At 37.9% G+C, this 15733-nt stretch overlaps 1 protein-coding gene across 4 annotated transcripts in view; it reads left to right on the top strand.

Annotated features, from left to right (window-relative positions):
• ZRANB1 (zinc finger RANBP2-type containing 1) overlaps positions 1–15733 on the top strand; it is a 65697-nt gene that overhangs the window by 22625 nt on the left and 27339 nt on the right. For 3 of the 4 annotated variants that reach the window (XM_070481277.1, XM_070481274.1, XM_070481283.1), the window contains one exon: positions 207–1057. In XM_070481277.1, the coding sequence (XP_070337378.1) occupies positions 244–1057 (814 nt within the window). In that variant the 5' untranslated portion in view covers positions 207–243. Of the gene's footprint in view, positions 1–206; positions 1058–15733 lie in introns of those variants that run through there. The other variant, XM_044748977.2, reaches the window with a different exon arrangement.

Genomic DNA, 15733 nt, shown 5'->3' with positions numbered 1-15733 from the left:
GGTCTAAGATTTTGCTTTGGAAATTTATCTCTGGTGTCTCTTTGGAAATTAAAAAAAAAATAAGGATAGTTCAGTATGAAATCTTACGTGTATCTTTTGAGAAATTTGTATTTTGTAAGTTGAAGGGTACTTTTATTTGGGGGGCATATTTTCAGAGATAGAATTATATAGTTATTGTTTAATAACCATGTCCTAATTGTTTATAGCTTCCTGCCTGACATAACACACTTCAAGAAGTGCACAATGTCAGAACGTGGAATTAAGTGGGCCTGTGAATACTGTACGTATGAAAACTGGCCGTCTGCAATCAAGTGTACTATGTGTCGTGCTCAAAGACCTAGTGGAACAATTATTACAGAAGATCCATTCAAAAGTGGTTCAAGTGATGTTGGTAGAGATTGGGATCCTTCCAGCACTGAAGGAGGAAGTAGTCCTTTGATATGTCCAGACTCAAGTGCAAGACCGAGGGTTAAATCTTCATACAGCATGGAAAATGCAAATAAATGGTCGTGCCACATGTGTACATATTTGAACTGGCCAAGAGCAATCAGATGTACCCAGTGCTTATCCCAACGTAGGACCAGGAGTCCCACAGAATCTCCTCAATCCTCAGGATCTGGCTCAAGACCAGTTGCTTTTTCTGTTGATCCTTGTGAGGAATACAATGATAGAAATAAACTGAACACAAGGACCCAGCATTGGACATGTTCTATTTGCACGTATGAAAACTGGGCCAAGACTAAAAAATGTGTTGTTTGTGATCATCCCAGACCTAATAATATTGAAGCAATAGAGTTGGCAGAGACTGAAGAGGCCTCTTCAATAATAAATGAGCAAGACAGAGCTCGATGGAGGGGAAGCTGCAGCAGCGGTAATAGCCAAAGAAGATCGCCTCCTACTACGAAACGGGACTCTGAAATGAAAATGGATTTTCAGAGGATTGAATTGGCTGGTGCTGTTGGCAGCAAGGAGGAACTTGAAGTGGACTTCAAAAAACTAAAGCAAATTAAAAACAGGATGAAAAAGACTGATTGGCTGTTCCTCAATGCTTGTGTGGGTAAGTTTCTACATTTTTTAAATGGGATGGGAAAATATATTAAAAATGACATGAAAGATCTAAGCAGGGTCAATATTATTTAGCCTTTAGTACATTCAGCATGCTAGCTGTACTCCCAGTATGCATGCATAAGAATCTCTGTATTTGTGATCTTGTCATAACGTTGTCCTCAGTTGCCTCCATTTCATTCTGTATGTCTCTCTCCATCATTAGGGAGGAAAACTTTTTAAGTTAAAGCAGAGTTTTTTTACACTTCAGTAGTAAAATATACACCTGGAGTTTAAAACTGTTACTCTATTATAACAAGATGTGCCTGAGGAACACCAGCTGCTGCTTCAGAATGTTTGTAAACAGTGTGAGCATCTTGTGATGATAGAAGCTTTAGTCAGATGTTAAAAATATCACAAAAATGTGTGACTCCAAGAAGTTGAACAAACATGATATTGACCTTGAAAATACCAATGTTAATTTAACATGAACGTCATGTAGTAAATAATTGCAAAGTTTAGGAAGCTGATTTCACAGTTCAATTATGATCTGTGTTTTGTGGTTTTAGTGCTTTCCTAAGGAAATTCTGGATATTGATCCCAGTTATTGGCTCAGAGCTGTTAAAGGACAGAGATATGTTCTGAGAGTAGGGTTTTCTCCAGTTGTTGACCTTGTGAGTTAATTATTTGTGATGTAATTCACAAAAGCAGTTATTTGACTTTTCTGTATATTCTTTTCTTCTTTTTTTGAGTAGTTTAGCTTTTTGAATTTTATGATTTAAATTATTTGGATGGAGTGCTTACTTTGACATTTGTTTTGTAAAGGAAAGTTGAGTTACTACTAAAGTTAAATATTGTGTGGAACAGTAGCTAAGTCTTAAACATGGCTTAGCTGTATATATATATATTTTTCCCTAGTACTGATTTCTTTTGTTTATCTCCTTGAATATAGTCCCAAGACTATGTAAGACAAAACTGTAAGGACCTGCAAGTCCTAAGAGTAGATGTTAGGAAATGTGAGTTTTTTATTTTAGTTTTGTCCTGGCAAAAAACAATGTCCCAGCAGATAAGCCCTTCTGAACACCAGACTTAGAGGGTACCTAGTAACTGTTAGCTCCGGTTTTCTCCTGTCCTCAGGACTAGGGATGAAAGCATACTGAGCCATTTTCTATCTCTGTTGTCCCATTTCATCCCGTGGTTTTTTTTCCTTCCCCAAATTGGGGTACCACATATGGTGTGTGATTATCTTTTTTTTCCCTCCTGGAGATAAAAAGCGTTATTATTTATTTTTCTTTTTGACGCCAAATTCATGTAACTTAAAATTCACCATTTTGAAAGTGAACAATTCAGTAGCATTTAGTACCTTCACAGTATTATGCAGCCACCACCTCTGTCTAGTTCCAAAATATTTTCATCACCCTAGAAGGAAACCCAGTTCTCATTAAGCAGTTTTTCCACATCCCCTCCTTTCCACAGTCCCTGATAATCGCCAGTCTGCTTTCTGTCTCTATGGATTTACCTCTTCTGGATATTCATATAAATGGAATCCTTACATTATGTGACTTTTTGTATCTAGGCATGGTTGTTTTTTAATTACCTGTATACCTTTTGGAACATTCTTAAAATCCTTTTTGCAGGCAGTAGTGTACCATGCATGCATTTACTACAAGGTGGTCTTATAGGACACGTAAGTTTATAGATGGAAATGGACTACATTGGAACAATTCTTAACCTCTTTTGGGGTCATAGAATCCTTTAGGAATCAGAGGTTCGTTGTTTCTTCAAGTTAGTGGGTCTCAGGATAAGAACTCCTGCTTTGAAATATTTTCTCCTCTTAAAACACACAAGTTAGACCAATCAGTATAACTTTATCTTTATGGCTATTATTTCCTGTCTTTGTAAGTACTCTGTCTTTTTGGTGCTGCCTTTTCTTTCCACATTTTCTTCTTTCTTTTGATCCTTGTACTTCGCATTCTGATAGCTGTGAGTTCATTTTAAAGGTGGAACAAAAACTCCTACGAGCAAGACTAATACTAGATTTGGTCTTGTTTCATTTACAAAACAGTTTCTTTGTCCTTAAGTTCCTGTTCCCACCCAATCCAGAGGTTCTAGGTTCTTAGAGCCAAGGATTGATTGTATTTGCTTCTTAGTAATGTGGATTCTCTCTTTCCTGTCAGCAAATATTTTTTGCCTGTTCACTACACGATGTGGTTCTGAACTGTTGTACAAAAGATTATGGCCCTATCTTTATTGGGTAGTCATATCCTGATTTGTAAACATAACTGAAGTATGTTAAAACTTTTTTTACTTGTTTACATTGTGTTGGGTTAATTACCAGAAGTCCACATGTAATGAAAATTAATCTTTATTTCCCCTTTTCTGCCTGCCTTATGTTCTCCAGATTTCATTAGAGATGACATATTATAGCTTGTTGACGTTAGGCATTTAAAAAAATCATCTAAGTGCTCGCTTTGGCAGCACGTGTATTAAAAAAAATCATTTCCAAAATATATATGCTCAGTATAAAATGTGTACTGCGTATAAAATTTATATTAAGTATAAAACGTGAGACTTTCTCATTTAAAATTGGAAAAAAAAATCTCAACCTCAGGCCAGCTTTGTAGCTGGTAAAATAGGAATGAGGAAGATTCCGTTGTTGAGAAGGCAAGAGTAAACTAAAGCAGCATCAGTATTGAGCAAGACTCTTTTAAATGACTGTTGGGTGTAAGTTTCACATAAGCCTTGTTATCTTGGGTGGTGAGAGGATGTTGGGGACAGCAATGCCAAAACCTGACATCAGTAAAAGTGGAATTTGGGAGTGGGAGCTGCGATGGTAAAGGCAGAGGTGTGAATTTAAGTGTGCAGTTGTCTCTGGAATGTCTGCAGTTTGGTGCCAGGTATTTTCTGGGAGGACATGTTGGTGCTAAGCATAGACTGCCTTTCCCACTGGATAGATAATAATGTCTCTAGAGAATAGGGCAGCACTACCTAGCGCACCATTTTAGTTCTGCTATTGTGTTGAATCAGTGGTCTTTTAAAAGAACATCTAAATTTGTGACCCAAGTTGATCCCTTGAAAAGACACAGGATCAGAGTCGAGTCCTAAATTAAATCTGTGTAACAACTTCTTGTATTCCTGAACCCTAGACTTATATAGCTACCTGCTTATGCAACATCTTCTTTTGAATATCTAATATTTAAAAAGCTCATTTCAAACTCAGTGAGGCTAAAACTGAACTGGTCTCTCCCTCAAATCTGTTCTCTCACAGTCCCCCATCTCGGTTGATGACAAGTTCTTCGTTCCATTTGCTGTTCCAAAAGCGTTGGTCATCCTTGAGCCTCCTCTTTTTCTCTTATACCCCATTCCTATATGTCAGAAAATCTTATTGACTCTACCTTTAAAATATATCCAGAATCTCGCCACTTCTCGCCACCCTGGTCCAAACCACCTGATCTCTTTGCCCTTGCCCTCCTTTACAAACTGTTCTCCACATAGAAGCTACTCTTTTAAAACTCTGCTCAGAACCCTCCAGTGATTCTCTGTGTTGCTCAGAGTAAAAGCCAGTCTCTTAAAGACTCTTTAGGCTCTCTGTTCCTGCACCTCTCTGCCCCCATAAACACTGTTTCCCTCTGACCTCGTCTATTGCTCTCAACCTCGCTCATTCATTCCAGCCGGTCTAGCTACCTTTCTTGTCTACAAATGAGCCTTCAAGCCTCTGTACTTACTGTTTCCTCTGCCTGCATTTCTCTTTCTCTAGGTTGCAGGAAAGCTGATTTACTTGTTCAGTTTTTCTCAATGTTGCCTTTCCCAGTGAGGCCTCCCTGACTGCTGTATCTAACGTTGTAGCCCTATCCTGTAACCCTGCCCCCAGCTCTAATTTTCTTCACAACACTTGTCACCTTCTAATACACTTGGTCACCTTATTATTTGTCTCTCTCTTCCTTAGAATTTAAGCTTCATGAGGGCCAGGAATTTTGTCACTTGTTCACAGCTATATCCTAGTACCTAACACAGTGCTTTAAATATTCAAATATTTGTTAAATCAATTGGTGAATAAATCTTCCTGGAAACTGGGATTTAAACAGGTAGACCTTTCTGCTCCTCTCCTGAGTTTCTAGACTTTTTGCTTTCTGTATTTTTTTACTTTACAGACTACCTGGGGCTCGACCCCGTGGGAGCCATCTTGACTTCTCCTTGTCAGGGGAAGAGAGAGGAAGTAGGTATCATAGGGTTTTGTTGGAAAGAGTAGAGAGGCCTCAATTTATCACCAGGCAGTCTATGGATATGGAAAGCCTGAAGTCAGATTTCTTGACGTTTAATTTCTCTATCTTCCTGCCTTCACTGATGAATATTTGATAATTTGGTGAATATATGATATAAAGAAAAAAAAATCATCATCTGTGTTTGCTATACCTACCGTCCTAAATCAAATAAACTTTTTACTTGAAAATTTTTTATTCAGTTGTCATTGGATCTAATGCTTCCTATTTGGCATTTTGTCTCACATCTTAAACAGCAGCTGCATCTGTCTTCCATTTAGCTTGTTCAGTGACCCTGCTAATGGAGATGGGAAAGATTTGAGATTGGTGGGGGTGGTGGTGGTAAAGGCATAGGGGGAAAAGAGTCAAGCTTGTATAACAGCTACATGTTGAAACTGGAATTTTTTTTGCTGAAGTGTTCAGTTGTCCCATGGCAGTGGCATTATAGAGAACACGTGCATCAAAATATCTTCTGTTGCTCCCCAGCTTTCGGGCGACCTGTAGTGTGCACTGGTGCCCCTGTTGAGAATCACTGACTTACGGGGTAAACTAGAATCTTCTTATGAATGAGCATGCTGAAATGGAATCCTGAGGATTGTAGTCTTGATTATTCCTGAGTAAAATTTTGATGTGTCTAAAAAGTATGATTCTTAAAACACAGAAAAATATTAGAATTAACTTTTAAGTTGTCTGCAAAAATATTGTTATATATATATATTTTTAAAGATTTTATTTTTTCCTTTTTCTCCCCAAAGCCCCCCGGTACATAGTTGTATATTCTTCGTTGTGGGTCCTTCTAGTTGTGGCATGTGGTACGCTGCCTCAGCGTGGTTTGATGAGCAGTGTCATGTCCGCGCCCAGGGTTCGAACCAATGAAACACTGGGCCGCCTGCAGCGGAGCGCGCGGACTTAACCACTCGGCCACGGGGCCAGCCCCAAAAATATTGTTATATTTGATCTAACATTTCACCCTTTCTCCTAATTTAATTGTGTTGAAGATCAATATCTGTGGCAGTTATTTTCTGTATTGATGCCAATTGTATTTTGGCCCCCTTTCCAGAAACCTGTATACGGTGTCATATCTGTCTGCCCACTCCACAGTGTCACATATAAATGTAGAAATGTCTAAAACTTGTATGGTGTTAAACATGTCAGAATGTATTTGTCCATGGGGTTTCACTAACACTCTTTTTTCATTTTAACAAAAATTAGCAATGTTTAGGTTTATTATATTTTAAAATATTCTTTTCAATTTATTTTGGTATTGGTATTAAATATATGTATATGAATGGTTTTTCTCAATGAAGTAAACCATTAAGGTTGTGGTAGTGTTATTTTTCTTTCTCTGGAAAAACAAATTTATTGCAAAATGTAATATGCTATGGTGACTTTTTTAATTCCTAGTTTTGAGATATAGAGTCTGGTCAAGTGAAAGGAGTATTGTACAATAATCCAAACAAAATTAAATTAACTTCAATGGAAGAAAAAGTCACGTAAGATTAGTTTTTGAGAGATGATAGTACTATGAACTGGAATGCTGAAGTGATTTATACTGAGAAAATTACCACATCAGAACAAAACAGAAAAAAAAACCCTTGATATAGGACACAATAGTGATTACCCATTTATTAAGATGTCTTTGTGGCTGACTTTTTAACTTTAGGGGAAACTCAGGGCATATAAATTATTGTAAAGAAAAAAATATAAGAGGCTTTTAATTCTCTAGTTCAGAACTCCTTAGCTTTAAAAGTTATTAATTTGCTCCACAGAGACATTTTAATGATGACTTATTTGAAGGCACAAAACATTAGGTATGTTGAAAAATACACTATTAATGAGATGGATTACAGTGTCCAAATCTGTATTTTTTTCACTTGCCCACTATAGTGATGCGCTGCATAATGACGTTTTGGGCAACAATGGACCACATAAATGATGGTGGTTCCCTAAGATTGATACCATACAGCCTAGGCGTATAGTAGGCTATACCATCTAGGTTTGTGTGAGTACACTCCCTGATGCTAGCATGACCACGAAACTGCCCAAGGATGCCTTTCTCAGAGGGTCTCTCCCTCCTTAAGTGACACATGACTGTACTTGACTTCCTTTAGGCTCCTTCCCCCACCCGCCTTTGGGCTTTTTTCTGATTACGTGAATGATTTAAATAGTGTGGCAGGCAGGATAATGCTCTCCAGCCCCCCAAGATGTCTAAGTCCTAATCCCCGGAATCTATCAGTATACTTCCTTATATGGCAAAAAGGATTTTGCAGATGTAATTAAATTAAGGACCTTGAGATGGAGAGAGTATCCCAGATTATCCACATGGGCCCACTGTAATCATAAGGCCCCTTAGAAGTGAAAGGGGGAGACAGGAGAGAGCCACAGAAGGAGATGTGACAGTGGAGCAGCAGAGGTCCTAGTGATGTGCGGCTGTGATCTAAGGAATGCAGGCAGACTCTAGAAGCTGGAAAAGGCAAGCCCCCTCAGAACCTCCCCAAGGAGCACATCTTGGTTTTAGCCCAGTGAGACTCATGTGGAACTTCTAACCTCTCCCAAATTTTAAGATAAAAAACTTGTATTGTTTCAAGCCACTAAGTTTGTAGTAATTTGTTAGGACAGTGACAGGAAATTAATACAAATAACATCTTTTTAAAAAATTACAAATAGGGGCCAGTCCGGTGGTGCAGCAGTTAAGTTCGCACGTTCTGCTTCAGCGGCCTGGGCTTTGCCAGTTCGAATCCTGGGTGCGGACATGGTACTGCTTGGCAAGCCATGCTGTGGTAGTCGTCCCACATATAAAGTAGAGGAAGATGGGCATGGATGTTAGCTCAGGGCCAGTCTTCCTCAGCAAAAATAGAGGAGGATTGGCAGCAGATGTTAGGTCAGGGCTAATCTTCTTAAAAAAAAATTACAAATAGCATCTTAATTTACAGTTTGTGGAAAATTTTAACTTAACCCTCAACAGTTCCTAGAGGGGATAATAATCGTCGTTTTGTTATGTAATGAGAAGCTGAGGCACAGAGAGGCTAAGTGACTCGCTGGATATGATGTAGCCATGTTGTTATCCTTTTCTAGGCAAAGTTGGTATGGGTGTTTGGAAGGAAAAACTCTCTTCTCTGTGTCTCCTCTAGCCTTACGCTATGCTCACAGCATTACTGGCCACCACGTGTGTGTGTGTATGTGTTGGGGGGGTGGTGGGCACTTTCCTAAACCAAGCAATTCTTGGATTCTCCAGACACCAGCTGGATGTCATGCAGTTTAACTCAGTTCTGACACTGTCTTCCTGGAGATAGTGTCAAGTCCCACATGTCCCCTAAATGCCAGTCTCAAGTACAGTACCTTTGCTTCTCATCTACCTGCTATAAATTGTAGGTTCTCAGAACCTCCTCCTTGGGTTCAATTAATTTGCTAGAATGGCTCACAGAACTCAGGAAAACATTTTACTTACTAGATTACTGTTTTATTAGAAAAGGATATAACTCGTGAACAGCCGGGGGAAGAGATGCATAGGGCAAGGGAGGGGGCTTGCCATGTTGGCCGCCACTCTCCCAGCACCTCCACGTGTTCACCAGCCCGGTTCTATTTCTGGAATTTTTATGGAGGCTTAATTATGTAGGCAAGATTGATGAAATCGTTGGCCATTTTATGACTGATTCAACCTCCAGCCCCTCTCCCCTCCCAGGAGATGGGGATGGGGTGGGGCTGAAAGTTCCAACCCTCTAATGACATGATTGTTTCCCCTGGCAACCAACCCCCATCCTTAGGGGCTCTCCAAAAGTCACCTTATTAACGTAAACTCAGAAGTGGTTGAAGGGGCTCGTTATGTGAATAACAAGACACCTATTTCACCTTTATCGCTGGAGCTGTTTCAGGAACTGAGAACAAAACTAAATATTATAACAAAAGATGTCTCTGTGACTCTTATGTAGGAAATTACAAGGGTTTTAGGAGCTATGTGCCAGGAACAGTGGAGGAAGACCAAGTAGATATTTCTTATTCAGTGTTTTTTTCTGCTCCATATGGTTCAAAGGAGTACTGTTACTGGAACTTCTGCATAGTGTTTGATGCCTATGAATATTAATGTTTTCAGTCCTTTTTTTCCAAGTCAGCTAAATAAATATGCCTATATGGAGCTGATTGCTGTGTCCCAAGGTAGTCTGTCACCTCCTAGTATTTCCCAGCATTCCATGATCAGGCCACCTTATTTGAACTTGATTTTTAGTGTGGCATTTCTGTAGTATTCTGTTTGCTTTGCTTGTGTTTGCCTACTTTCAGCTTGGTGTATACCATAGCTGTTCGGACAATCTATTTTCCATCTTTAGAATTTTTCCTGCCCTCTGGAATTGCTTTGTAGCCATCCTCACTGAGTTGGTAGCCCAGTAGCAGGTCTGTGTTCTAATATTTAATTTTTAGAGATCATCATCTGGGAATTTAGAGAGGAAGCTAATAAAACTGTTCACTGTTCTGGTAGAGTTAAGTTATGGTTTTTGTTTGTTTTTTTGGTGAGGAAGATTGGCCCTGAGCTAACATCTGTTGCCAGTCTTCCTCTTTTTGCCTGAGGAAGATTGTTGCTGAGCTAAACGTATGTGCCAGTCTTCCTTTATTTTCTATGTGGGATGCTTCCATGGCATAGCTTGATGAACAATGTACAGATCTGTGCCTGGGATCTGAACCCTCGAATCCCGGGCCGCTGAGGTAGAGCTCGTGAGCTTAACCATTACGCCACCGGTGCCCCAAGTTATGGTTATTTTTTAAGTCCTGGATTTATTCCAGGATGCTAATGGGCCATTTTGTTTGGTTATGAACTTGATTTTCTGTTATACCATACTGAGTGTTCTACTGAAAGATGCTCTTCTGATTTGGTGTCCTTTTTTCCTTAATACATTGCTTTGCATGTGAATGAAAGCTTAGCCGGAAAAAAGGTCTTAGGTCTTACTAGTCTTTGACATTTAAAACCATCAAGTTTTTTTAAACAAAAATAGTTTGAGTTAAAATATCCTAATAAAAGCTTTTAATAGAATCCAAAATACATGCAGACTCCTGCAGCAAATCTTTGGCACTGCATCCATAAAAGGAAAGTAAGCTGCTAGAATGCTGGCAATGCCTTGTATGTCCTTGGTTAACTTTGTGTGGTAACTCTTACGTGGGATGTGTGTGTGTAGCTATAAAAACTGCCATGTCCACTTTCACTCCGCATTCTTGGATGTGATCTCCTTCCTTTCTAAGGTAGTTAATATTACAGGTAATAGAATTGTTTTTAGCACCATGAAAGGAGTGTTATCTTCAGATAGTTTTTCTTCAAATTTCTGAGGATTTCCTCTTGTGATTTTGGAATTCTGGATATAAAATAACTTGTTATATTGTGATTGTTAAGTGAATTGTGGTAATTCTCAGCAGTACATATAAAAGATTCTAATCAGTAGGGAATACACAGACGTTTTCTTTCCCCTGGCCAGTTTAGTTTGGCTTTTGAAAGTGCTTCCGGACACCTGGGATAAAAAAGAACCTTCCAGGAATGAGTGTCTGTTAAGGCAAATGCACGGCAGTGGTAGAAATAGAGCCCCGGGCAGTATTCTCCTGGTTGCCTTTAGTCTGTCTGAGACGTAATTCCTGGCTTTTAGAAATGATTGATTACACGGGCCTACCAACTAATAATGTGCCTCCCTATGCTGACAGAGAGAATATGTGTGGTGATTCTTGATTATGTGATACTGACATTTGAATATGCTTCATTGATTTAGTAAAGGCTTTCATTTTTTAAAAGCACTATATTAAATGAACACATTGAATTATGAAATCCAAATGTATCATTTAAGTATTAAATATAAAAAGATGTGTTTAGGCTCCAGAGAACTTTACTGCTTACCATAAAATAACTTTAATTTTAAACATTTATTAGAGTAAACTATGCACATGTTTAAAAAAAAATCAAGCCATATAGATAAGTTTATAAAGAAAAGCAATAGTTTTTCTTCTTTCCACCTTCCATCCTGCTGTGCAGAGACAACTCACTTTTTCCCCCATTGCTCTTTTATTCTGAGGAATTTTAAAACCTCTGAAAAAGTTACCATATAGTACATCAAACACTGCCTGCCTTTGACCTAAAATTTCCAATGGTTAGTACTTTGCCAGGTTTGCTCTCTCCCTGTCGCTGTCTCTATTTGTCTCTTTCTGTGTGAGTTTTTCCCGAGCCGTTTGAGAGTTAGCTGCAGGTGTCATGACATTTTGTCCCTAAATACTTCACTACGTAGGTTTAAAAACAAAGATATTTTCCCTGTATCACACAGTATAATTACTGAGAATGTTTAATATTCAACGTCCATATTCAGTTTCACTAATAGCTATTGCTCCAACCCCATTCAATCAAGGATTATACATTTTATTTATTTGTTTTAACTATTTAGTCTCTTCTAATCTAAATGGTGCCTCAGGTGATTTTTGTTTTTCTTCTTTTATTTACTCTTTCATGACACTTAACATTTTCAAAGAGTCCAGGCCATGTGTTTTACAGAATGATCCTCAATTTGGATATGAGTAGATTAAATTTAAACATTTGACTTTTTTTGCGGGAGGGAAGAATACTACATAGGTGATATTATTTGAAGCATCATCGCTAATATCTTTGAATACTGTCCTTGTATCATTTTTTCCTTAAAATTTATTTTACTTGTGGTAAGGTGTACATAATAGAATTTGCCGTCTTGACCATGTTTAAGTGTACAGCTCAGTGGCATCAAGTACATCTACATTGTTGTCCAGCCATCACCACTATCCATCTCCAGAACTTTTTTCATCTTGCAGAACTGAAACTCTGTGTTCATTAACAATGACTCCCCTTTGCACCTTCTCCAGCCCCCAGCAATCACCATTCTTGTTTCTGGCTCTATGCATTTGACCACTCTAGGGACCTTATGTACGTGGAATCATACAGTATTTTACCTTTTATGACCGGCTTACTTCATTTAGTGTAATGTCTTCAAGGTTCATCCTTGTTGTACATGTGTCAGAATTTCCTTCCTTTTTAAGACTGAATAATATTCCATTGTATGTATATTACCACATTTTGTTTATCCATTCATCTGTTGATGGACATATCCGTATTTCTTGTTATATCAAGTTTAGATGTTATTATGTACAGATTTCCTGTAACAGTGTGAGAGTTTAGTTCATTTTTAAATAATGAAAGCAGAACATACTCATTGTAGAATCTTTCAGAGATAAGAAAAGCTATGAGAAAAAATATAGTTTATAGTATCATTGTCTAGAGGAAATCTATTGTATTTTTTTGTATTTTCAGGTTTTTTACATCTATTTTTATATAATTGAAATTATACATTTTTTGTTGAACTTTACATTTTGAAGTAATTAAAATGTTTTCATCTTTTAAAAATGAATGCAGAATATGACATTGAGTTACTATACTTTAATCTATCCCTTATTATTAGCCTTTTAGGTTATTTGAAAAGTTTTTATTCTGATAGTGTTTTGATGGACAAAATTGTCAGCATTTCTAATGATTTTCTTAGGTTTCCAAAATGGGGTTATAGGATCGAATGATATAAACCCGTTAAAGGGTACTTTATGCATACTGGTAAATTGTTATCTGGAAGGACTGTACCAGTTCTATTCCCGTCATCAGTGTAAGGGCGCAGCTGTATCTCTGCTAATGTGTGTTATTTAGGGAGGCATGCTGTCTCATTTAATTGGTCATTCGTAGTTTTTGTGTGAATTGTTGATTCACATCATTTGTCCATTTTCCTTTGTGATTTTATCAAGTTATGTGAAGTGTATGTAAATAATATGTATAAATAATTAAAAGTATATACTAGTCACATTTGTTGCAAATTTCTTTCCCTTTTTTCGTAGGGAGAGCTGTGCTAGTAGCATTTTATTTTTGTTGTTTTTCACAATTTTTTGGATTGGACTAAGAATTTAAATATTTTTCAAAATAATTTCCATTAATATGATTTATTAAATAAATTCTTTCCCTATTGATTTGGGTGGTTCTATCATACATAAAATGATTCTACATCATTCGTTTTGAGGCTCTTTATTTTGTTTTTTACATCAATATCACACTTTTGCTTAAATAATTATAGCTTTATTAGATATTAAAAAATCTAAGGCATGCTTAAAAATTTGGAAGTCTATCATGCTCCACCCTCCCATTGCTTTTCACAAGTATCTTAGCTTTTGCCTTTTCTTTGTTTGTCCATTCATTTATATGTTCAGATAGTCATTGAGTGTGCTCCCAAGCACTGTGAGAGAAGTCATGGCTCTCGGCGGGCTTGTGGTCTGGCGGAGGAAGATAGAATTCAACAAGTCAATGTAGTGTTCAGTAGGGGAGGTATCTAGTGCTGGAGGAGTATATACCCTTATCTTATTTGGGGATTTGGAGAGGGCTTTCAGGAAGAAGTGGCCTAAGCCAAAACCTTAGCGAGAGGAAGAAGGAACAATGTTTCTGTCAGAGGGAATAGCATGTGTTAAGACCCCAGAGTCAGGAGAGGTCACGGCCTGTCCAGTAATCTGAAAGAAGTTGGCAGGGTTGGAGTGTAGAATGGGAGCTGTGAGAGAGAAGCTTCAGGGTAATGCTGGACCTTTCAAGGCCTGCTGCTCTGGCTAAGGAGTTTAGCTCCGAATAAGGGCAGTGGTAAGCATTTGGAAGTAGACTGCCTTAATCAGATTTGTGGTTTAGGAAGATCACTCTGGTCATAGCGGAGAGACTAGATTGGGAGGTGGCAGCACTGGAGGCAAGCAGACCACTTAGGAGGAAATTAAAGTGATCCAGCTCAGAAAGAGTATTGCCTTGATTTATGGTGGAGGCAATGGAGATGTGGGGCAAGGGGGATGTATTTTAGAGAGACTTCAAAGGTAGGGTCGACAAAACTTGGAAGAATTGATGTTGGGGCCGAGGAGAGAAACAGTTAAGAAAGTTACTCAGACTTTTGGTTTGGATCCTTGGCTTGGGTAGCAGTATCATTTTTCCTAAATGTGGGAGACGTGAAGTTAAGTTTTAGGTATGATGTAGTGAGGATGTCTAAAGCGTTGTTGGATATATGGGCCTGAAACTTTTGGGAAATCTCTGCCACTCAGCTTATGTGGATAAGTGTTTATTGAAGCTGTGGAACCTTCTCTTGAGTGGCAAATTATAGCGACTTTCCTGGGGACCTCATCAGGATGGACTAAGTAACTTTTTAGCATTGCTTCCAATTTGATGATTGTCTTAGTTCTATCAGAGTATTTTTGACTAGAAGAAGAGTTACGTGGATAGAATGTGAACAGTATGATGTTATGCTGTCATGAAAGTTTTTTCTTTTGTACCTCTCCCCCCTTTCTAAAATGTTCGTTTACACTCTGGTTTTCTCACTTGTAAAGAGAATGGGCTGGACTCTTGAGTCCCTTCAGGCCTACCTAAAACAGTGTGATTCTAAAAATCTAAAGTTTGGTTTCAAATTCAGCCAGGATAGCTTGGCAGTGTAGCAGGTGAAAGTTTTACTTGAATTCAGAAAAACTTTTGGGACTTGATTTCAGTGGTGAATGTGGTTTTGACATACACTATTTTATATGACTGGAAGCCTAGATTTTTAAGAACCTTAATATCCCCTCACTTGACTCTTTTGGCAATATTTTAAGTGAACTTTGTGATTTGAATTCACATTCATCTTCTTTAAGCCGTTAACGTTGGTCCTCATATCTGATCACCTTCCTAAAGATAACTTTGTGACATTGTTCCTTTAAACCCTTCCATCATGCTTTCAGCAGTAATTCTTTCCGCATGGCAAGATCTTTCTCACGAAGGTATCTGTCAATTCAGATATTTTTCCATGAATTTGGGGATTTATATTTCCACAGCAGTTGGGTTGTTAACAGTCTGATCAAAGATGTAAGGAAGTAAGAGCTCCAAAGTATAAACTGTATTTGGCATAGTTTGTCATGATTAATAATAGAACGTTTAAAGTCCTTAATTAGAGATTATTTTGACTTCCCTATTGTTGAATCTTTTTTCTGAAGAGGGTGTTTTCATAATGGAGTGAATTTATTGAATGAATTAATAGAAGCTCATCTTGGTGTAGATTAGATTAAATTTGAGTTTATTTCTGATTTGTGATTTTCACCTCTTTTGGTTTTTTGAAAAGGTTATTGTTCTATAGCACTATTCTATGAACAGAAACGGTAGATTTTAACTTGTTGCTCTTGGTCATTATGTGAAAATGCATCTAGGAGGTGATTTGTGTTTGGTGTTGCTATTTTTAGGATTGCCACTAAGCTTGTGCCTACTTGAAGATACACTTAAAAATATTGAGGTCATTTTATTTAAAAAGCAGCTCATGCCTGAGATTGCTGCGAATATCTAAGCCAAGTTCCTGATTGAACTACAGCCAAATGGTTAGGAGTATAAAGAAAAAGTATTACTGAGTGGTATAGTTTCC

Source organism: Equus asinus, chromosome 2 (genome assembly GCF_041296235.1).
Source record: "Equus asinus isolate D_3611 breed Donkey chromosome 2, EquAss-T2T_v2, whole genome shotgun sequence".
NCBI classification, from domain to species: Eukaryota; Metazoa; Chordata; class Mammalia; order Perissodactyla; family Equidae; genus Equus; species Equus asinus.
Note: the sequence above shows the minus strand (reverse complement) of the source record. Positions and strands in the feature narration are given on the sequence as shown.